Source organism: Fonsecaea erecta (assembly GCF_001651985.1).
Source record: "Fonsecaea erecta strain CBS 125763 chromosome Unknown Scaff4, whole genome shotgun sequence".
Lineage (NCBI taxonomy): Eukaryota > Fungi > Ascomycota > Eurotiomycetes > Chaetothyriales > Herpotrichiellaceae > Fonsecaea > Fonsecaea erecta.
The window spans coordinates 1,089,107-1,112,033 of record NW_017387247.1 but is presented as its reverse complement, the minus strand read 5'-3'; the positions used below and the strand labels follow the sequence as shown (position 1 = coordinate 1,112,033).

The following is a 22,927-nucleotide window of genomic DNA, read 5'->3' as shown; positions in this document are numbered from 1 at the left end:
CGCATCCGACAGCACGTTATCATACATGTGTTTGTGTATAGAGTAGAGTATACATATCGGGACGAGGGAAGTGGAGGGGGAGAGAGGCATTCTCAGCATCAGCATCAGTGTCAGTCTACATCGCCTCCATTGGAAAAATATCCATGTGGTCCAACCGGCTGCCTACGTTCAATTCCAGCTTCCAATACCTTGATGTAGACATACTAGCACCACGACACATGTATTCATTCATTCCCGTTCATCCACCTGGGCATTCATGCATGCTCACATAGATCAAGATGTGTGAATAGATAAATAGATACGTTCTCCGGAAGACAAGAGAGATAGAATTTACGTGATCAAGTGGCGCGTGCCGGCGCCGAAACCGGCGACAGGGAAGGTCGACTATCAGGAGAAGATGCTGCTGGGATCGAGCACCGGAGCAGCATGTATGTCATACAAACACACACACATATAGATCTTCGCGTTTATGTTCCTCAATTGTTCTTCTACCTTTCCTCCGATATCTACAATATCTAGAATACAAGGGTATGTTCCGAGTTCGAAAAATCTAAAGCGATTCCGGTGGGGGAAAGGGGAAAGCCAAAACCTCCTTAGACCTCGAGATTGAATGTACTGTCAGAGAGAGCGAGGTCGAAGACGCGGTAAACTCCCTGCTGCAGCCATTGCCATCGCTCAGAGGAAATCCTAGCCGCATCTAGATACCGCCGAAGGTCATGCTCTTGACCGTCAGGTACTCCTCGATGCCGAGTGCGCTGCCTTCCCGTCCGAATCCGCTCTGCTTGACGCCCCCGAAAGGGGATGCAGGGTCGCTGATGATGCCTACACCAAGGGCGTTCACGAGGTTAGGTGGGTGTAGTAATACATAGATTTGGAACTATCCAAAAAAAAGAAAGGGTTGTCGTGGGAATTCAAATACAGAAGAAGCACTTACCCGTGTTGATGCCCACCATGCCCACCTCCAAGGCCTCGGCCACGCGCCAGCAGCGCTGGACGTCCTGGCTGAAGAAGTAGCCCGCCAGGCCGACGTCGCTGGCGTTGGCCATGGCGAGGACCTCTTCTTCGGTTTCGAAAGGGAAAAGTGCCGCTACGGGGCCGAAGGTCTCTTCCCTCGCGATCCGCATCTCGGGCGTCGCGTTCAACAGCACGGTGAGCGGGTAAAAGTGGCCACGCTCCTCGAGGCCGGGAATCCTCTGCCCGCCGAGTGCGATCTGCGCGCCCTTGGCTTCCGCATCCCGCACGTGGCTGTCCACCTTGTCCACGGCGCGGGCGTGGATCAGCGGACCGTGCGTGACTGACGGATCAAATCCGGCGCCAAGCTTGTACTGCTTGACACGCTCGACGAACTTCTCGCTGAAGGCCGGCAGGATCCCCTTCTGCACGTAGATGCGATTCGCGCAGACGCATGTCTGGCCCGACGAGCGGAACTTGCTCGTCAACGCACCGTCGACGGCGGCATCGAGATTGGCGTCGTTAAACACGATGAATGGCGAGTTGCCGCCGAGTTCCATCGACAGCTTCTTCAGCGTGTCGGACGATTGCTTCATCAGAAGCTTCCCGACGGCCGTAGACCCCGTGAAGGAGACCTTCTTGACCTTCGGGTGCGTACAGAGCGCGTTGCCGACGGCCGGGGTGTTTTCGAGCGTCGTGATGATATTGAACACGCCTGCTGGGAAGCCCGCCCGCTTGGATAGTTCTGCGAGAGCGAGCGACGTCAAGGGGGTCTCGCCTGGTGCCTTGACGACCACGGTACACCCCGCTGCGATGGCAGGGGCAGCCTTGCGCGTGACCATCGCCGCAGGGAAATTCCATGGCGTGATCAGCCCACAAACCCCAATGGGTTCCTTGACGGTCAAAATCCGCTTACCACCTACACTGGCCGGGATGGTACTGCCGTTGATCCGAGGCGCTTCTTCCGCGAACCAGAGGAGAAAGTCGGACGCATACTTGACCTCCCCACGAGCATCTGCCAGGGGCTTCCCGTTCTCCATCGTTATCAGAATGGCAAGGTCTTCTGCATTGTCGAGCATGAGCTGGTGCCACTTTCTTAGCAAATCTGACCGCTGCCGGGCGGTTGTGGCTCGGAATGCTTTGAAAGCAACGGCTGCAGCGTCGATAGCAGCCTCTGTATCTGAAACGCCACATTCTGGACATGTGCCGACCAGAGCACCGGTACTCGGATCTGGGGTCGGGTCAGTTGACTTCGTTGAACCCAGTCACAAGCCGTTGTTGCGTACCTGTGACCTCAAATGTCTTTCCCGAGCCGCTGGCCACCCATTGACCGTTCACAAAGGCACGGTCAATAAGAAGACTTGGGTCTTTCAGCTGTGACAGATATCAGGGCCAGCCCATCACATAGCCTGGTGGTCTTGGCAGTTATACGTACCGGCGGTATTGCTGGAGCCATCTTCCCCCAACACTTTGGTAGCTGAGCGGTACTGAACACAGATATTAGACCTTCAGCACGCCTGCATATGTATTCGGCTTGCCTGTCAGATGCCGCAGAAGTCGTTCACAACCGCGAGCGACCATTCGTCGCTGATTGGAACTGATAATGGCATCAACACAGGCTGTGGGGATTCCGGTTCCGAGTTGTCCAGTGCCCCGAGTCATGCGCCGGTGCCGGCTGAAATTAAAGTGGACACTGGTCAGGTGTGTGAGAAAACAAGCCCGGGAAAGCTTCTGGGCTCTTGCCACTTTCCCGGATAGCTGTTTCCCTTCACTCATATCGATATTCCTGGAATCCCATGGGAAGGTCAAAATCAAAGACACTGGCATTGCCATTGTTCGGCAGGCCGAAAGATCCAATTGAGGTACCGTCCAACAGCCAGCTCGAGTCAAGATTGCTCCAGTTACCTAGCCAGTCGAGATGGTTGTTGGCGGTTGAATCCTGGCTGGTATGAGTATCGAGGCGTATGTGGTCGCCGCCGGTCTGAGAATATATGTTATCGTAGCCAGCCGGCTTTTGGGCGGGTTGGGATCCTTGGTCACCATGAGAAGGTCGGGTAAAGAATTGAGGGACACGCCCGTCATGATATGCCGAATGCACCTCTATTCCTGTGGCTTTCTCTGAGCTTCTCATCTGGTTGTTGGGTGGCACGGAATGGCTACTCTGAGGGACTGCCATCAACAAGCGGATCACATGATGGAAGTTCTGATGAGGGTGTGTCTGCAGGGAGTTTGCAACCTCCTTAGCCAAGGGCTCCAAGCGAGATTTCTCAATAAGTTCGGGCCTGAGTTTTGACATTTTCAATGCAAGGACACCTGCTGCCGGTTAGTTCTCTAACTCGTCACTTCTCATCACACCAGGCGGTTGATACGCACAAGTAAAAGCGAGGGTTAACGCAGTGTACGTCGGGGCCCATTTCAGGTGCCATTTGTATGCCGGGCTTTGTACAAAGAATGACAGCTGGCTGAACATAACACCCATCACGTAAGAGAGTATCTCAGAAGCGACAGAGTCCAGATTGGTTTCACCCAATGTGGCCGAACTCTCAGGAGATGAAGTCGGCTGAATCTTTCGCAAGGCAGCACAGCAAGTAAATGTTTTCGCATATTCTCTTGACATGTACAGGCTTGTGCGTTGGAAAGACGGTTGAGGATAGCCAACATCTGTGCGCGGTAGTGAGTTTGTGTGTCAAGCTTCGAGGGTTTCGGCGACACATCGTACCTGCAAAATTCTTGTCCCAAAATGAACACCATGAATCGAATTGATGGCAGGTCGAACGGATCTTGGTCATCACAGCGGATAAGGATTTCTCGGAATCCTCGATTTCCTTTTGCATTTGGGCTGATATCGTTAGCCAACAACCATTATTTTTCAAATAGGGACAAACCTCGCAGGATAACCAGCTCCACAAGAGACACAATTCGGGAATCTGATGCATTGGCAGCTGGATGAGTTGCAAATGCCCGCAGAGTCTCAACATCAATTGGCTCGGTTCGTGGACGGCGCGCCGTGCCAGCGGCAATCTCCCATTCAATGAACGACGCCATCAACCATGTCCTTGCTTGGCGTGCGAGCAACCTCTCCGTCTTCTGGGTGTCGGAGGAATGGGAACGGGGACTACGTAAGAGCTGCTGCAGGGCAGTTTGGAGCTCCAAAACGAGGGCCATTTGTATCGCATGGCCAATGGTAAACCACGTGCGTTCCGAAAAGGCTGCGATCAGGGTCATGGCTTGGACATCTTCCAGAAAGGGCACACCAATGAACAAGGTTTCAGCGGCCAGACGACGAGCCTCATTCTGGGTGACCTGTCTCACGTGGTCTGTGATGTTCGCCGCCTCCTTGACCCGAGCTGCGGTGGCCAGAACAACGGCGAAGCAGAATGGCGAGCGAACGCGCAGAGAATCAAAGGTATCTAGCACGGGATCCAACATCGGCAGAAAGGTATTACTTCCGGTCATGAAACTTTGGCGACGCTTAGCAAAGGCACTCAAACTGGCCGGGGTTAAGTCTCACCTGTTGAACAACTCCCGAGCCAAAGACTCATCTAACTCTCCCTCAGACACAAAGTCGCGGGGCTGCGCGATAGATGGAAGCAAGGTCGTTTGCTCCGGGTCCCAGCTTCGGCCGCCGGAAGGCCGAGGGGTTTCTGGAGTCATGGCATGAATGGCGGTCACCGGGGCATCCAGATCATGCGGCGCCAGTGCATAGGGATTCTGGGGCTTTCCCACGGCCGCAGAGCCACTTGTGGGCGGATCGCTGGCGGCCTGGTTGTTTATGGGCGTTTGCACTTGTTCGCTTGAAGGCGGCTCCGTCGGAGCTCCAGGGCCAGATGTCTCTGGGGCACTCTGTCTGCGGAGTCTCAGAATTTCGGCTTCCAATTCTTGAATCCTGCCAGAAGGAGTCAGCGGCCGATGAAGACATCGTTGGTGAATAGATCAGGCGGCCAACCTCTTCTGCTCGGCACTCTTGTCGAGGGGTGGTTTTTTGGGACCAACGACATCGAAGACGCATGCAGTCCCGGCGGTCTGGCACCGCAGGCACGGAGCCTTCCCTTCGCAACGCATCTTCTGCCGCCGACATGTCCGACAGGCCTTGAATGTCTTCTTAGGCTGAGTACGGATTGGGCCTGGAGCCGGCGATTGAGAATGTCCTTCCATCACAATTCATGACATGTCCGGATCAGCCTGGCAGCGACATACGGGGTGTCAAACGTTTAGGAAAAGATGAGGCTTTGCATGTAAACACTCCAAGTATTCGCGATTCATTCATCCCCACGTGGCAAATCGATCCTTGACTCTGGGGACAAGACCAGAACATGGCACGATGGATCACAGGGTCCGCCATGTTTGCGCCAAGACATGCCAAGATCATAAAGAGCGGAGACTCGCTTAACCGGCGCCGGGTGGGGCCCTCTCGTAGAATCTCTGCGCCGATTGGCCAACGATGTACAACACCACCATACTCCGTGCTTTCGAGTTGACAATTCGGAGCCTACCTTGTCTGGATACCAGGTACTGTTGTGGCCATTGGGAGTGTTGCGGGAGCAGTTCAGAGCACACTGAGACGCGTGATCTTTCAAACAACATTGGTTCAATAACCGACGTCCTCCCAGAAAAAGATGGCGACGCCGTCCTCAGCACTTCAATATTCTATCGCTCTTCCTCGACGGTCGCACGAAAAAGAGCTCGCGATCGACCTCTACATTCCGTCCTTGAACCTTGATTCGTACATCAGATCTATCCATCATGGCCCCCGATAGCTTGGAGCAGCTGAGACAGCACACCACCATCGTCGTGGACAGTGCTGACTTCGACATCCTGCCCAAGTACAGCCCGCAAGATGTGACGACCAACCCGCTGCACATCATGACGGCGACAAAACTGCCCAAGTTCAACTGGATCCTCGAGAAGGCGGCCAAGTACGGCCTCGAGAAGTCCACGGACCCCGCGGAACAGGAGGCCGCCGCTCTGCTGCAGCTGCTGGTCACCTTTGGCGCGGAGATCCTCAAGCGCATCCCCGGGCGGACGTCCACCGAAGTCGACGCGATCCACTCGTTCGACAAGGACACAACGATCCGCGTCGCGCGCGAGATCGTTGCCATGTACGAGGACCTCGGAATCTCCAAGGAGCGCGTGCTCATCAAGATTGTCTCGACCTGGGAAGGGCTGCAGGCCGCGCGGGTCCTGGAGCGGGAATATGGCATCCACTGCAACATGACGGCTATTTTCTCAGTGCACCAGGCCACCTTGGCCGCCGAGGCCGGGTGTACGTTGATCTCACCGTTCGTCGCGCGCACCACGGACTGGTACTATAAGAACCGGCCGCAGAAGGACTACACAGGCTGGAAGGGACCCGGGGTCAAGCTCGTCGATGAGATCTTCAAGGATTACCGGAGCAAAGGGGTCAAGACAGAGATCATGGCCGCCAGCCTGCGTACCATGGACGAAATCTCCAAGCTGTCGGGACTGGAGTTCATGACTTTGAACGCTGGGACGCTCGCGGAGCTGAGGAGCGAGACGATGCCCATGACCAAGAGCCTCGACGCCGACAAAGGTAAGTTCAGTATCTAGGACTCATATCATCCCCCGTTTCTCTTCACCGGTGGTTGGATATGCTGCTAACGTGTCCTCCAGTATCCGCCATGGCCAATGGACACACCAAGGACCTCAAGCCCGTCTTCCTCGACAACGAGCCGAAGTTCCGTCTCGCCATGTTCTTGGACCAGCCGGCAACAGACAAGCTCGATGAGGCCATTCGAATCTTCTTGGACGCTGGAAAGGAAACGAACGCTCTGCTGAGGGCGAAAATGGACTCGTTGGCGGGCACAAGCACGTAAGATAACACATCGCAAGTCGGGCATGGGTATTAGGGTGGATCCGGCGCTTTTGGATAGATATCGTTCTAGACGGGTTTGATCATAGCGACCAAATCATGCTATCTTGAATCCAGAATCTCAAATCCTCGATCCTATAGTCTGGATGCTGTCAAGTTGGCGAATTCGAATTTTGATACTCAACATCTGTACCGCCACCGTTGGAGGATTACTACCACATCTGTCAGCGTAGCACCGGTCACTGTACCGAGTAGATAATTGATGCTCTCAAAAAGTCGGAGTCCAGAAACGCTATGGCAGGGCCTCAGGTTAAGTCTCGGCCGCCTGATTCTCTTAACACCTGTGAATCTTCCAAGGTTCATCGCCTGTGAACTCGAGCAATTTTTCGGACGATGTCATAATACGAGCATTTGTTGAACTGATCGGCTGCATAATATATGAGATTCATCAAACATGAACTGGCGTTGTGTTTGGCTGGACATCGACAGACTATATCACATGATTATTCCACGTTGGAAAAACCTGGCAGATACTCATGAGGCCATGCAACACCCTCCAATTCTTATGCTGATAGTCGCGGTGTGACTTTGACCCACAGCTCTCCTGGACTGCTATTGAACCATTCGAGAGTGTCCAGCTCGGCCTTCGGGTCTACCAGCTCGACGTGGAACCGGTGAAATATCGATGCGACAGCGACCTGAAGTTCAAGATACGCGAGGTTTCGACCTACACAGGCTCGACTGTGATAACGAAGTCAGCGTTTGGCGATTTCGGTCCATGTCCAGGAAGCCACTCACCCTCCCGTGCTAAAGGGGAGACAGAATTTCCTCAAAGCCGGCAATTGCTTCTCATCTGTCCAGCGCTCGGGCTTGAACTCGAACGGATCGGGGAACAGCTCAGGGTTATGGTGAACCGTCCACGTTGGGACCGAGACGGTCGTGTTGCCTGGAATCTTCCGGCCAGCGATCACACAACCCTCGGGAGGCGTGATCCGAGGCAGGCCAATGCCGACAGGAGGACGTTCTCGGAGCGCTTCATCGATGCAATTGCGGAGGTATTGTATATCCTTCACGGCATCATTGTTGCAGACCTGAACATCTGCAGGGAACACTGGATCAATCTCCTCTTGGAGCTTTTTCTGGGCTGCTTGGTTGCGGGCTAGGTGATACATGAGGCTTGTGAGTGCGCTGCCAATGGTGTCGTTGCCGGCATTGAGCTGATACGTTGATTAGTGTCGGTCACGATGATATTGGCCGTTTCGACTCAGAACGGAACATACCAGTGAATTTGACTCAGCAATAAGCTCACCGAAAGGCATCACGTAGCCGTCAGGCTTCCGATTCGCAGCTATAATCCGAGACCAGATGTCGTGAGGAGCTTCCTCCTCGGGAATCTCCTGACGTCGCCGGATGCGGTAGATGCTCATATTCGAGAAGTTGGCACCCATTTTCGCGCCGTATGTGCAGTACAGGACATTCTTCTTCAACCATTTTGCAAGATCCGTGCCGAGGTAGCCGAGATTGTTAGCAAACTTGACCCCCCCAAGGAAGGATGCAATGGCTTCAACCTGATACTGCTTGCCTTCAGGCGTCTCGGCGGTGCATGTGTCATTTCCATTCTCGAGGAAGTGAAATGAGTTCCCAAAGACGATATCGCCGATGGCGTCAAACGTGAACATGTGAATCCACGGCGTCGCATTGAAGCCGTTGTCACCACATTGCGCGTGGAGTTTGTCTAGCCTGGTAAGGAGACTCTGGACTGCCTTGAGAACACATTCTTCGTACTCGGCAACGCCCTTGGGCGAGAAACTGCTTGCAATTGTCCGCCGCTTTCGCGTGTGTTCTTCGCGAGATCTCGTGTTCCCTGAGCTTCGGAAGGGACCAGCGATAGCATCGTAGAAAACGTCCTTGAGAATGTTGCTAGCGCTGTGCGAATAGATGTCGGCAAATGCTTCTGGGGAACTGAAAGATACTGGGATCTATGTTAGCATTAGAGCACAACTGAGGAAACCCATCACGTCGAAGGACGAGACCTACAGTGATTGGGCTCGACTCTGACAATGGGGCCGAGGCGTTCATGAGCTTTATGAATGGCCATGAACCGCTTCATCTTCCGGTTGTGCCACATCGACCATAGTGACGTGAGGCCTGAGATTCCGGTGGAGGGATACTTTCGAAGCCCTTTGGGATCTAAGAGATACCTTACAAGGGGGATCCCGACAGTACATAACACTGCGAAAGCAAATAGTGTTACTGATAACGGTCAGCATCTGATCAGAAGATAGAAATGTTTCGTAGAATAAACATACAAATGGACAGCATGTTGTGAATTTGCGAGCAGAAATGCAACAAACAACGAGTATGATTTGGGGTAGCCCGTGTGGCCTGTCCTCAGTCCAACGACTTTGGCGGTCTCATAGATGAAATAGCCCTTACTGATAACTTTGTCTCTGAGAGTAGACTCCAGTGGCGCCCAGCGAAACCATCCTTCGTAAGGAAATCTCAACAGATTCGGAGCAATCCATGGGGATTGTTGTCGCCGGAGAACTCACGTGCGTCACAGGAAGCCCGGCGCCGGGTGCCCTCCTGGGATCAGTCAACGCCCACCCAGCCAGTGTCACCAGGGCCTCGCAATGGAAACCACCATGACTGCGACGTGAACCAGCGCCTCATTGGACATATTGTGATATGTTGTTGTGTCAGTTCGTCCGGCTGCGGTCACGTGGAAGTCGGCACCGGATCGGGGCCGCAGGGCTTCGATTGAGCGAATGTCGCCTCTCGCCCAAGTCAACACGACAAATCAGTGAGTCAGTGACATTCTTTCCCTCCTTTCCGACGGTCTTTTCAGACAAGAGAAAATCTTGTCGTGAAGCTCCGGCCGGGGAAAAATGAAAGCATTTGTTTGGAGTCGGCGAGCCATCAGTACTTGTCTGGATGGCCAGCTGCATGACGGAGATGCCTTAGTGTAGGCATTCTGTACAGCAGGCTCGAACGCGGAACTTCGATAGAGTCAGTTGAGCACATAAAAGGAAGTAAGGGATAGGACGCTGTCAAGTCAACAGGACTCCTCTTCCTCAATCCCTGTGCGTCCTTGAGGCGCCCATGACTGGGGCAGTGCGACTGAAGGCACCCATTCTTCCAAGGGATGGATGACGCTCTTGTGCTTCTAAAGGAGACTCATTCTGGTGTGTAAAGTGTGGGATACGCCAGGTGAGCCCCCCTTGGGATTGAGGGTAAACTATCTCCAAAAGCGGCGGCCGCAGGGGCCAAATTCGATGGGAGATTTTCCCTGCAACATGTGTTGAATTGTACGAGGCACAGGCACGAAGGTAACACGGCGAATGGAGCTGAGGCGCGTGCCTCGCTTCCATGTCGGACCCCGTGTTGTGATGAAAGCCCCGTCTATCTGGTCTGATCCCTCCTTGGCCCTCCCACTATGTATTATTGCCCCTCCTTGAACAGCACTCGATGTCCTCCACCGCCTGATGTTGCCATTGATATCCTCGGAGGCTCACTTAGGTCCCATTCATCGTCCAAGCTTTCCTTTAGGCTCAACTGACTTGCATCCGTCACTCAGCAGTTGGCTGTTCGCAGACGCAAACCGTTGGTGCAGTTGGACGGGTGTGTTTTAGTTTCTTGGAGAATTTCAGCCCTGGCCTGAACTCATCATCCTCCTGAAACTGGTCGACAATCCGACTCTTATTACAGCTTCAGCCGCCCCCAATATTCAAACTGCTGCCCACTTTTATTTTTCAGCTCTTGCCCCATTGTCGGCGTCCAAGATCTCTCCTCACCGCATCCTTGCCCCCTGCGCGATAACTTCTGGGAAGCCCGTCGCGCCTCTCGATCATCTGCTCGTTGGTCTCCTCGACAAAGCCGATTCAACCCCCTCCTCCTTACCAGCACCACCACTACCGACCGACCATTATTCCTCCGGCGCTAACATTGCCACAACCAAGTTTGCTGACTGTTTCCTTCCACGAACTAGCTGGTATCTTCATCTTCTTCATCAAGTTCCAGCGCAGCTACAGTTCAATCGTCTCAAAGACCGCTCGCGCCCGGAGCGCACCTCACAATCAAGATGGATGGCCCGTTACACAGAGCAGTGGTGGATAAGAAGCCCGTGCCGGAGATCGACTTCACGTTGCATATCATGGAAGATGGCTCCCAGGTGAGCACTCAAGAACGAGTATGCAAGGGTAGGTGGTGAAAAAGGATTTCTTCTCCAGGCAATATCTGATGCAATGACAGATGTCCAGGCTCCCGCCATGCAACCTCCCACGAACGAACAGTTTTGGTCATCAGCCGATCGATCGAAGCCGAATTTGTCCTTCCTGAAGCAACACTTTTACCGAGAAGGTCGGTTGACCGAAGAGCAGGCATTGTGGATCATAAGTGAAGGGACCAAGTTGCTAAAAGCCGAACCCAATCTGCTGGAAATGGATGCTCCCATCACCGTGTGCGGCGATGTGCATGGACAATATTTTGACCTCATGAAGCTATTTGAAGTAGGCGGGGATCCTGCTGAAACCAGGTATCTCTTCTTGGGGGACTATGTTGACCGCGGATACTTCAGCATTGAGGTGTGATCCCTTCAGTTCTCCCCCAAGTCTCGCGAACTGACGGCCGATTTAGTGTGTTCTTTACCTGTGGTCCCTCAAGATCTGGTACCCGAACACCTTGTGGCTTCTCCGGGGAAACCACGAGTGCAGGCATCTGACAGACTATTTCACCTTCAAACTCGAATGCAAGCACAAATACTCGGAAAGGGTCTATGACGCATGCATGGAGTCCTTCTGTGCCTTGCCCTTGGCGGCTGTCATGAACAAGCAGTTTCTATGTATACATGGTGGCCTAAGCCCAGAACTCCACACCCTGGAGGACATCAAGACCGTATGCCATGTAACCTCTTCAATTTGGCCATTATCACTTGCTAATGTTTTCAGATCGACCGGTTCCGCGAGCCTCCTACGCACGGCCTCATGTGTGACATACTCTGGGCTGATCCTCTGGAAGAATTCGGTCAAGAAAAGACGGGAGAATACTACGTCCATAACCACGTCAGGGGCTGCTCCTATTTTTTCTCCTACCCGGCCGCCTGCAATTTCCTCGAGAAGAACAACCTGCTCTCCATCATCCGTGCACATGAGGCGCAAGATGCAGGATATCGCATGTACCGCAAGACACGGACCACGGGTTTTCCCAGTGTCATGACCATCTTCAGTGCCCCGAATTACCTTGACGTCTATAACAACAAAGCTGCAGTGCTCAAATACGAAAACAATGTTATGAACATCAGACAATTCAACTGCACCCCCCACCCATACTGGCTTCCGAATTTCATGGATGTCTTCACGTGGTCTCTACCCTTTGTCGGTGAAAAGATTACAGATATGCTCATTGCTATCCTCAATACCTGCTCAAAGGAAGAATTGGAGGAAGATACGCAGAGCTCGAGCATGGAACCAGAGACGCCACCATTTGGTGCCGATCCGGAATCCACAGAAGCCAAGCGCCGAGCCATCAAGAACAAGATCCTGGCCATTGGGCGACTTTCCAGGGTCTTCCAGGTCTTGCGTGAAGAATCCGAACGCGTGACTGAGCTGAAGACTCAGTCCGGAGGTCGCCTGCCGGCAGGGACCCTGATGTTGGGTGCTGAAGGCATCAAGCAAGCCATCCACAACTTTGAGGACGCCCGTAAAGTCGATCTCCAGAATGAGCGCCTTCCCCCGTCGCCTGAGGAAATTGAGAAGCGCAGTGCCGAGGACAGGCGAGCTGCTCTAGAGAGAGCCGCCGCTGAAGCAGAGAATGACACCAACCTGCAGGGCGTGGCAAGGCGAATCAGCTTGTAAGTCACATGTTGTAACTCTAGCCATGTTCTTTTTGCTGACGTGATCCAGTGGCTCTTCCAACCCACGCGGCCATCGTCGAAAGGACTGAGAGTCTGGACAAGACGAGATTGAAGAATTGCAAATGATGCCCGCTTGATGATGATTACACGAGTGCACGACTCCGGCCCACTCTCTCAAAGTCGACGAGTGGATAGGCATATGCTTGAGCACTTACGAGTGGAGGAACAGGTTGGGCGATAGGAGGTGGTTGGGGCCTGGTGTGGGATAGAACGGCAGGAAGCGGCTACATCGCGAAACACGGGACAGGTGGTAGCAAGCAATGGGTGGCTAGCAGAGCGCGATGGACGCCTCTGGTTCCTAATCCTACACACCCGCCACGCTGTCAAGGCGAGTAACTCGGAACCTCGATTAGGTTGGTGCCTAAAGTCTATACACACAGCAGAAAATAAAAGACCCATGCCCTGCCCTGAACCTTTGTTCTCTTCTTCTTCTCCTTCTTCCTCCTCTGTTTCCTTAGTACCATATATGCAGTTCTTCTCTCCTTCGTGGCCCCTTGATGCCTCTGCCACTGCGGAGAATCGCCGATGCCACCAGCCGAAATACAAGTCGTTCGGGCCAAGCTCTGGCGAATGAGGCTGATAAGGAGGAATCTGACTGGCCTGGGCGGGAAGCGGTTGAAACACTTCACACGTGCACGCGCTCGGTCGAGATACAGATGCACGAACTGATTTCGCGCCAGGGCAATGGCGCCCGAGAGGAACGCCTAATTAATAGTGCCACTGCTATCACCACCAGCACCAGGATCGTGCCGCACCTCTCGACGGACCCCTGTTTTCACTGGCTGCACTAGGACGACTACAACCAATCTCCTCCTCTTAATTGTGTCCTTGTTCCTCAGGCACCGGTACATTCTTCCTTGGGCTCATACGGAGAGCCTTGTGAACATTTGAGCTTTGTCGTAACTCGCATTCATGGACTCGAAATCGACCCTTCTTTGGCAAGCCTTGCCCTTCGCCCAGTAAGCAGCTGGTAACGAACCGAGAGTCCGTTGACAGCACTTCGCGGCTCGACCACAAAACCATAGGTTGTTAGCGCATGTTTTAACCAATGTGGGCGTCGACATGCCGCCCACAGAGGTGGAGAGCAGCAATGACATTGATCAGGCACTTGACCGTCTCAATTCACGCTGGGACTTGAGGCTTCCAAAGCTTCCCAGTGGACAAGCTGATGCAGCCTATGACTCCGAAGGCGTGGCTGGCAAATGCTCCAACCTGATTAGATCCCTCTGTTCCAAGACGGAGACGTTTCATGCGATTCTGTGTGACTTTGAGGAGAGAGCACGGCAGATTCACTCTCAATGGGTCTTCAAACCCTCGCAAGAACCGGGCACTTTGCCAGTGTTACCTGTGACTAAGAGCCTCCTGGCGCGCAAGGTTGGCCTCGTCCCTCTCAGCGACTCTCAGCGAAATGCGCTTCTAGAAATCCTGCACGAGATATTGAATGAGAACCAAGAGCTAGCACAACTGTCGCCTTGGTTCTTGGTCGAGTCAGCTTCTACATCTGCTGCGTCCTTTACGACGGCTCCTATAACCCTTGTAAGCGAAGCAGTGTGCAGAGGGCAAGATTGCTTGTCGACTGCGGCACCCGAAGCCTCGAAGAAACCTTGGGGCAAGAAGAACGCGCAAGATGGGTCGCATTTGAAGCAGCTTATAGCACAGTCTTCCAGGCGCTCAATTGGCTCTCCATTTGACCTTAGTCGTCGACCTGAATCTGAGTTTCTGTCGGCTCACATTCTGCCACAGCAAAACGAGGAACAGCGAAAGCCCTCTGAGATCCGTCAATTCAAACCCATATCATCACCTCGTCCAGGAACTCGCAACCTCCAAGTGCCTGACCCCATCAGCTTTGACACTGCAGTATCCTCTGCTGTATGCTCTGTCTTCTCAACCGCCGTCGAAGATTATGAAGGGGGGGTGTCAAATGATACGTCCCTGATCACCTCGCAGGCTGAAGGCTCGCCTGACTTGTTCCCAATGGAAGATTACAACGAGCTCTTTGAAGATGAGCAATTCTCCACCTCTTTCAATGAATTGAGTCAGGCTCTAACTCAGTCTGATCCAACCGATCTCAGGTCTAACGGGCCTTTTACGAAACAAGCAATCCTGCCCTTAACAGTACCATTCTGGTACTGTTGGGAAATGTATCGGCTTGCACCTTGGTTTGGCCTGAAACCAATTGAGCTGTACAAGGAATTCGAACAGATCCACAAGAAGCTTCCTGCTTCTTCGGAGGAATTTTGGCTCAGGATCAAGGAGTTGTGTCGTGCAAAGGCTTTGCCAGCGCTCCCTCACAAGTCGGAGCTCCCCAGTTGGATTGTGCAAAACAATAGCTACACAGATGAAAAAACAAACAGGGTTGCCCATTTCACTGCTGCCTTGGACTGGAACGAGGATTCTTCACGGAGCGTACTCCAACTCCGCCTCAATGCCATACAGTTGGTTAAGTCCAGCCGCTTCCACCGAAAGTTTGGTGCTGACAGATTCATCGCGCTCGACGGACCTCCATTCGGACTACCAGACAAATTACGACGACTGAGCCCCAAATCGGCTCCCTTGTATGACAAGGTGATCGATTTTCTGGCATCCAATTCCCATTTCATTGCAGGACGTAGCTGGCGAGCATGCTTCGTTGATGAGGTGAAAAGTAAAGCACGGCGCAACAAGGCGCAACCACGGCGTTCAAGAATCATCCTCTTTGCGGAGACTGGATTTGACATGGTTCCTCGACCTCACTTCAACCTCGGCGCACCAGATGTCAGGCCTGAAGCCCACCACCGGAATATCATGCGACAAGAACTGATGCAGTGGCATATGCCTCTGAATGCCAACGCGGACTCGATGGACCTCAAACTATTCTCCAGATGGAGTATTGGCTTTTCGAGGACGACTCCGACGGTAGAGCTTAAGCGACATGAGTTCTTGTACAGACCCGATGAACTTGGTGATTTGCCTGATGACGGTTCAAAACGTAAAGTGATGAATGACGGCTGTGCGTTAATGTCGTATCCCCTCGCCAAAGCCATTTGGGCAGCGTACGGCGGCGAAGGTGAGCCACCGTCTGCTGTCCAAGGACGTATCTCAGGCAGCAAAGGTTTGTGGTTGGTGGATTACGATAACATGTACGCCACCGTCAGTGACAGAGGTTATTGGATTGAAGTTTCCGAATCTCAGCTCAAGATTAAGCCACATCCGCGCGAACGTGAGGAAGCGGATGATGATGCTATTTTGCGAACGTTTGAGGTGCTGAAATACGCCGCCGAGTGCAAGCCGGCACATTTGAACATTCAACTTATCAATATCCTGGAAGACAGGGGAGTTCCACGTTCAATCCTCCAAGAGGCGTTGCAATCAGATGTGCAATCGTTCTCAATCACCCTCACAGAAGCGATGAAGGATCCCAGATGTCTCCGGCTCTGGATGCAAGACCATGCTCCTTCATCACGACTTGAAACCAAGAAAGCCTTGGGCTCATTTCCCTCTGCGAGCAAAGAGCAAATAAAAGTCCTGCTGGAGTCTGGCTTTCATCCGCAATCATGCAGGAAACTCATCACTAATGCTTATCGTCTGCTGAATGACTACCTGACAAACTACATGGACAAAATGTGGATTCAGATTCCACATTCTACTGCCGCCTTCTGTGCGCCGGACCCTTTAGGTGTGCTTGCTCCGGGTGAAGTTTATCTTGGTTCTTCAATTCCAATTACACATCCCGTTTCAGGGCTGAAAGAAAACACGCTTGAAGGTATGGAACTGCTCGTGGCTAGAAATCCTGCGCATCTGGGGTCCGACATGCAGAAATGCACAGCTGTGTACAAACACGAGCTGCGTCACTACAAGAATGTTATTCTGTTTTCGCGGCGAGGTGTCCTTCCTCTCGCATCATTGTTATCAGGCGGCGACTATGATGGTAGGTCTTTGTTTAGACCCTGATATTGCTGCAACTTCGCCCTTCCCTTGCAGCTCAAGAACCAGAAGTGCTGACATACTCTCTTGTGGGAATCTAGGTGACGTTGTGACGTGTATTTGGGACCCAGAAATTGTTCGCCATTTCTGTAACGTTGATATGCCACCAATGCCCAACGAGGTTGAATGTGGTATGGTTCAGCGCTCTGAAGCAATTTCCAAGACGTTCAACGTTGAATGTCCAGAAGATCAGTCTTTCGAGGACTATTTCCGGAAGTGTATTGCTTTCAATGCTCGTCCGAGCCTCCTTGGCTCGTGTGCCTCGGAGCATGAAAAGTTGGTCTATGCCCTAAGCCAAAAACTAGAACACAATAAACTACAGCATTCTGGGGCCGTGAAACTGGCCGCGCTGGCAGGTTTTCTGGTTGATAGCAACAAGCAGGGTTGGGACCTGACCGAGAAAGAGTGGCATGGAGTCCGTGTAAGTGCGAGTGGGCCCAGGAGTTTGCCAGAACCTGCCTATAAAGCCGGAATTGCTCTCAGAAAACCAGTCGCTCACGCAAACGTGATCGACTATCTCAGATTCGATGTTGCCGAGAAGTTAAAAGAGCAGGTGCTTCAAGAGTTCACGGCGCTAGAAAAGGACACAAAGGTTCTTAACTACGACAGGGATCTAAGTCAACGTTGGCTTTACTGGTGGTCTGCTATAGAAGAGGACAAAGCGGAGAAGAGGCGAGCAGGCCGGTCTCAAATTAAACAAGACACATCTCACACAGCAGGGTCTTCACGCCAGCCGATCAAAGCGCCAAGTGCGGCACATTTGGACATACTGACCGACCTATTGGAGGGCGAGCAAGGTCTGCTTCCGCAGATCCAGGCTATAGAAGCCCAATGGTCGAGACTGGTCCCCAGATTTGGCATTGAGCCGACCCCGAACGACACTAAGGACTGGGGAGAATACAGCCTTGCCGTTGCAACTGTTTATGAGAAGTTCCGAGCCATCCAGCCGAAGCGACTTGATCATGAGTTGGGGCGTCGCTACGAAGAAGAAAAGGACCGCCCCATCTCTGAATGGGCCCTCCTCAGGGCATCATGCCTGCATAGAGTGGTGTGCTCGAAAGGAAAAAGCCCGAGCTGGGTGTGGTACATTGCCGGACGAGAACTCTGTTATTTGAAGGCGTTGCAACACACAGGCGATGTCAGAATGGTCATTTCCGAGATACATGACCTTTACAAGGTGGATACGAAGTACGCGAGAGCCTTAATGGAAGGCTGCCCTGATGAAGGAGGCGATCAGGAGAACGCCGTTGACGAAGAGAACCTATCGGATGACGATGTCGACTTGGAGATCGACTGATATTTGGATGGCGGCGAAACCCATGGATTGCATTCTACGATACCCCCTTTGTTTCTGTTCTTGGTTGGCAATAGGAAAGGATAGGTAGGGATAGGCAAATTCCCAGCCGAAACTTGGATTCAGCGAGGACCCCTGCTGTCAAGGACGCCCCTTTTTCCTCTCTTTCTTTGTCCCGACCCGCTCAACTCCTCCTGCAAGAATTCTTCCAGCCACACATTCGTCCCGCCCTTACCTGTCTTTCTATGCAAGCATTCTTACAAATGGCAGTCGTGAATTTTTCGCGATTTCTCTGGAGCGTCGCGTCAAGATTTCAAGATGGCTACTATTCTCTTTTGCAGGTCAACAGCAGAGCATCATGTTTTCTTTCCACAGGCGCACCAACATGGCCGGCCAGGGAAACAAGACTGTGACGGTGTACAGGGTCATCAACATCTGCATCATCCTGACACTTGCCTACAGCATCCTATGCATGGCTGTGTTCCTCAGAACGAAAAGAGCCGTGTGCTCAACAACATCTTCGGGAGTTAACCTCTCGATTGCATTTGTGAGTCTTCCGTGGAGGAATCAATGCTGCTCATATCCAGATTTCCTGACCCTCACCAGTCCTTGCCTACCATCATCACCATGGGCGTCCGGAGTTACCTCATGTTCCAACAGAGAAGCAAAGCTTTGCAGACAATCTCACCCGCGACCGTATCACCAAGGCTGGCAGCAGCCTGCGCCACTTGCGTCCAAGTCTTAGTGTTTTTGTGGATGATCCTGGGTTGTGTCAATCTTCTGGTCGCGCTGCGAGCGCCTACGTGCCTGCGAGAGCCGTTGGAGGAATGGCAGAATGATTTGCAAGGGCAGAACTGGAGATACGGGCTCTCCTGCCGGCTGCACCGTGCCCTGGTGGCATTGTCGGTTCTTATGGCGTAAGTATCCCTCCAGCTGATCCACAGAACCATCATGGGTGACGTTTACTGACTCTCTCTGTGTCGTCTCAGCATCTTCATTGCCTGTCTCTCCTTTCTGGACCACCATCACCCATATCGTCGCGGAACAGGCGCCTTGAACTGTTACTGCTCCTGCGTATCTCGCAAAGCCCCCAAGGTTCCTGCTCCGGCGCTGTCGGTATCCAGTAGCCTTTCTGCCTGGTCGGTTGAGAAGAACGACCCTCATCTCTTCCTCGTCCCCGAAAGCCGCCAGAGCCGACTCGAGCACGAACAATGGCTGCAGCGCCGCAACAGCTTGTCGTCGCAAAAGGCCATCTATCCCCACAAATACTACTACTACGACCACCGCCACAGGTACCAACCGTACGCCTTGTCGCAGAGCAGCCGGTACTCGAGTACCCTGCGCTCGGTCTCTGAGGGCCGGTCCTTGGACCTGGGTGACTGGAATTCGTCCCTGTGCTCCTCGCAGTCCTCGACCTCGGGCGGTACGCGGCCATCGACTCGTCCGTCGACCGTTTCCTCACGGAGCCGAGCTAATAGCAACCCAGAAAGGGGAGACCTGCGCCGAGATGCTGCGATGATATCAGCACATGGCAACACTGCTGTCCTCCCCGATGTTCCACCTCTTCCTGCCGTCCCGGCACCAACTTGGTCTCCGGCTCTGCACCATACGCCACTGAGCGCAGATCCTACGATTCGGGCTTTGAGCACCGGGTCGGGCTTGACACTGTCGCTGTTGCATGCAAAGGTGGCGCAAGATGTGCTTGCTGCTCAGGCTGGAAATGCCAATACATCATCCACCGTGGCCGGTGCTCCCTCAGCAAAGCGTGAGGACGCTGACGCATCACCGGCCTCGACGAAGAATGTCCAGAAGATAACCCCGAAACCCATATCACCGAGAAAGACTACGCCGCCGCCGATGCCTTCCGTCCCTCCACCACCTGTCCCCTCTCATCCTCCAGCACTGCGAACGGTGCCTGCCATCCCAGCCCGCGCACCGGGCCACCACCTCACAACACTTCCCACGGCGCCAACACAGGCCATTGTTGCCGGCAGCAGGCCCACCACTCGTTCAAGATCAGCCTCCACATCAGCCACTCGGTCGTCGCGCGCGAACCTCCGTAGGCCCAGTCCCATCCGGTACAGGCACTACCACCAGCAGCACCATCCGCACCTCCAGTACCACTCGCACGGCGGCACGGGCGTGAGTCAGACCCAGCTGCTGCCGCTGCAGCAGTACCAGCACCAACGCGTCTGGCGGCGCGAGAACAGCACGAACCCCTCCAGCGTCTACTCGGCCAGTAGCTACGGGACCGAGCGGACCACCTCGATCATGACGAGGGGGAGCACCAGCACCAACTCCACCACTTCTGCCCTCACGGGACATGTGCTGGCGGCGAACCGGAGACCTGGCGGTGTCGTGGCTACCGCTGCAATGCGGCAGTAGGGTCGTTGACGGGCTGCAGATATCATTCCACAAAGGCGCGGGAGAAATGAAAGGGGATGGATGGAATGGATAGAAGGGGTGAAAGGGAAGTAACATGGTTCCCGTCCTGCAAGGGGCTACAATTCATTCATTCTCGCCCGAAGTGATCATTGATATCCGTGAACCTATCTATCTATCTATCTATGCTTCCTTCCATGCATCCATGCATCCATCTACCCGTCTATCAAAATAGCCAACCGATTATCTACGCAAACAGTCGGTTATTTTATTTCTTCATCTCCTCCACATCCATGCATCCGTTCATCAATTTCCTCGTTCACAATTGAGGAACCCGAGCTCGAGTGGGACGAGTGAGACCGCGAACCCCCATACAATGCATTCACTCGACCCACAATGCGTATGTATGTATGTCTGCATGCGTGAAGAACATCCAGACCTAAGCCGATCGGGGGATGGCGCGGAAGGGGGGCGGACAAGGCAAGGCAAGGCAAGGCAAGGGGGGCTATGCGCAGAAGGGCTCTACCAGGGGAAAGGAGAGGAATAATTTTTACGAAGCTCGAGGATGATGATAAGTAAAAACCAGGGGGAAGGAAGAAGCGATGGCCCTCAATGCATGAAGTGCGAGCAGATTATCTCCGTACCCTATTTTACTCCACTGTCACACCGCCCTTCCCGTCACCGTCAGATGCATCATGTCCATTGGCGACGCAAAGTCCTGCTGCTCGTCGGTCGAAGCCATCTTCATCTGCTTCCGTCACTCATACACATCCTTGTTCCGCTTCCACAGCTGATTTTGTTGTCGCTTGTGTTGGTACAGGTACGTTTCGTTCAGTCGTTCAGTGGCCCGCAGGTCCGTGTCCAGAAACTCCTGTGCATGCTAGAAATCCTTTTGACCCAGTCATTCATACATCGCCTCATCGCCAGACTCTGTGAATCTCTCATTCGTGGGAGCTCTTAACTTCCTCAACTTTCTTCGATCCCACTTCCTTCCAATTCGTGCTCAACGCGGTCCCATTACTCTCATAGAAGCTCTTCATCATGGCTCTACGCGTGTCCTCGTCCGCAGAGGCATAGAGCTTCTTAAAAAATCCATCGACGGCGTCGCCGGTGTCGAAATCCGAGTCGTAGTCAGCGTCTTCGCCAACGTCGGAGGTGGGAGGGCTGGATTGGGTGTCTTTGGAGGAGTCATCTGGCTTCGATTTGGCCTTCCCTTTGGATTCTGCTTTGGCTTTGGCTTTAGTCTGTGCGTGGAGCTCGTCCGCGAGTTTATCCCAGTTCTTGGGTCCAGTGCGAGATGAGGTTGGGTAGGAAGGAGCGTTCTCCTTCACCACAGCTGGTTGCGTAGCAGACGAGGAAGGATCCGTCAACATGGACGTCGAAGTTTTTACACTGCCAGTATTTGATGACGGTGCCTTCAAAGGTGCAACACCCGCCAGGTTATGCCACTTCCCTGCCTGCGCCTTCTTCAGCGTCAACTCGACCTTTGTGGACAGAACGGCAGATCTGCTTTGGGATGGATCGATGAGAGCGAAGAGCGGGTCGAGGGTAAATGTGAATGTGGAGTGCGGGTCGGAGGGGTGAGGGAAGGAAATGGATACAGAATCTTCTTGGATATCAATTTCACAGGCGTCTTTGGGGACATTCTTTGCGTAGAGTGTCAGAGTGACTGTTTGAGGAGATTGGTACCATTCGTGTCGGATATTGGTTGGAACAGAAGGGGGCGCAGCGGTGGATGGACTTGCGTCTGTCAGGGTCCCATCTCCGTTCGGCTTGGTGGTCCTAGTTGCTGCGTCAGGAGCAGTCATCTCGACAGCTTCCTTTTCCTCGAATTTGTAAGACCCATCTGGCTTCAATTGTGCTTTGAGCAACTGCTGCATTTGTGTCTGGTTTGGGAGGTCGATCTCCGGATATTCCTTCTCCGACGACACTCTCTCCGACTCTGGAAGATCTTTCAACTTCCCTTCCACCTTTGCCATCCACATATTACCCTCCATCTGTGCAGGTTTGGTAGTTCTCCATTTCGCTATTAGCTGCAAAACAGCTTTGGCGTCTGCATAACGTCCGAGTCCGTGAAGGGCCACGACTCGTCGATGTTGTGCGGCCTCGATCTTCTCTCTCTTTGCACGTATCTGCGCGAGGAGAACGGCATATTCTGCGTCATTAAGAGCCAGGTCATGGCGGGGTGGAGAGAGACGTGCGAATGCGAGCGATCGCTGGATGAAGTAGTCTGGGGAGTGAGGGTGTTCGATGAGGGCTCTGGTATAGAGCGACACAGCCAGGCGAAAGTCTTTGGACTCAATGGCAGCAGCACCTCGAGCAGCTTGGTCCATCCTGTGAGTATTATTGAGATTTACCGAGAGAGATATGTCGTGTGGAATTGTCGTTGGAGACACCTGCGAGGCTGAGAGAGAGAAAGCCCGAGAACATTTAATGAATGCTTCGACTCTTCGTCACTGCAGCGGCGCGTTAACCCCGAATAATCTTACTTAGCTCCGATGCAGGTGTGACTCCCTTCCACAAATCCCACCTCTTGCACGTGTGTGTTTCATACTCGACGGCGACTGTCATGTGTGCAAGCAACCGACCAAAAGAC

The 22,927-nt window shown here is 53.3% G+C and overlaps 8 protein-coding genes across 8 annotated transcripts; 4 read left to right on the top strand and 4 right to left on the bottom strand.

Annotated features, from left to right (window-relative positions):
* Window positions 1-697: 697 nt before the first annotated feature.
* AYL99_05153 (hypothetical protein) lies at window positions 698-2,407 on the bottom strand (the record flags this gene model as incomplete). Its single annotated transcript, XM_018836665.1, has 4 exons — window positions 698-822; window positions 935-2,182; window positions 2,238-2,325; window positions 2,387-2,407. 4 exons carry the CDS (start codon window positions 2,405-2,407, stop codon window positions 698-700), a joined length of 1,482 nt encoding a protein of 493 aa, XP_018693518.1.
* Window positions 2,408-2,719: 312 nt separating this feature from the next.
* Window positions 2,720-5,013, bottom strand: AYL99_05152 (hypothetical protein; the record flags this gene model as incomplete). Its single annotated transcript, XM_018836664.1, has 6 exons — window positions 2,720-3,264; window positions 3,325-3,612; window positions 3,671-3,790; window positions 3,837-4,411; window positions 4,463-4,837; window positions 4,898-5,013. 6 exons carry the CDS (start codon window positions 5,011-5,013, stop codon window positions 2,720-2,722), a joined length of 2,019 nt encoding a protein of 672 aa, XP_018693517.1.
* A 681-nt stretch (window positions 5,014-5,694) lies between these two features.
* AYL99_05151 (transaldolase) lies at window positions 5,695-6,785 on the top strand (the record flags this gene model as incomplete). Its single annotated transcript, XM_018836663.1, has 2 exons — window positions 5,695-6,502; window positions 6,583-6,785. The coding sequence occupies 2 exons, from the start codon at window positions 5,695-5,697 to the stop codon at window positions 6,783-6,785; spliced, it is 1,011 nt and encodes a 336-aa protein (XP_018693516.1).
* Window positions 6,786-7,344: 559 nt separating this feature from the next.
* AYL99_05150 (hypothetical protein) lies at window positions 7,345-8,891 on the bottom strand (the record flags this gene model as incomplete). The annotated part of the gene is made up of 4 exons (XM_018836662.1): window positions 7,345-7,522; window positions 7,580-7,998; window positions 8,062-8,753; window positions 8,819-8,891. The coding sequence occupies 4 exons, from the start codon at window positions 8,889-8,891 to the stop codon at window positions 7,345-7,347; spliced, it is 1,362 nt and encodes a 453-aa protein (XP_018693515.1).
* A 1,971-nt stretch (window positions 8,892-10,862) lies between these two features.
* AYL99_05149 (serine/threonine-protein phosphatase 2B catalytic subunit) lies at window positions 10,863-12,721 on the top strand (the record flags this gene model as incomplete). The annotated part of the gene is made up of 5 exons (XM_018836661.1): window positions 10,863-10,980; window positions 11,033-11,364; window positions 11,417-11,674; window positions 11,728-12,629; window positions 12,682-12,721. The coding sequence occupies 5 exons, from the start codon at window positions 10,863-10,865 to the stop codon at window positions 12,719-12,721; spliced, it is 1,650 nt and encodes a 549-aa protein (XP_018693514.1).
* Window positions 12,722-13,754: 1,033 nt separating this feature from the next.
* Window positions 13,755-17,952, top strand: AYL99_05148 (hypothetical protein; the record flags this gene model as incomplete). The annotated part of the gene is made up of 2 exons (XM_018836660.1): window positions 13,755-16,599; window positions 16,697-17,952. 2 exons carry the CDS (start codon window positions 13,755-13,757, stop codon window positions 17,950-17,952), a joined length of 4,101 nt encoding a protein of 1,366 aa, XP_018693513.1.
* A 382-nt stretch (window positions 17,953-18,334) lies between these two features.
* On the top strand, window positions 18,335-20,334 carry AYL99_05147 (hypothetical protein; the record flags this gene model as incomplete). The annotated part of the gene is made up of 4 exons (XM_018836659.1): window positions 18,335-18,496; window positions 18,556-18,866; window positions 18,939-19,372; window positions 19,436-20,334. 4 exons carry the CDS (start codon window positions 18,335-18,337, stop codon window positions 20,332-20,334), a joined length of 1,806 nt encoding a protein of 601 aa, XP_018693512.1.
* A 938-nt stretch (window positions 20,335-21,272) lies between these two features.
* AYL99_05146 (hypothetical protein) lies at window positions 21,273-22,664 on the bottom strand (the record flags this gene model as incomplete). Its single annotated transcript, XM_018836658.1, has 1 exon — window positions 21,273-22,664. One exon carries the CDS (start codon window positions 22,662-22,664, stop codon window positions 21,273-21,275), a length of 1,392 nt encoding a protein of 463 aa, XP_018693511.1.
* Between the last annotated feature and the right edge of the window lie 263 nt (window positions 22,665-22,927).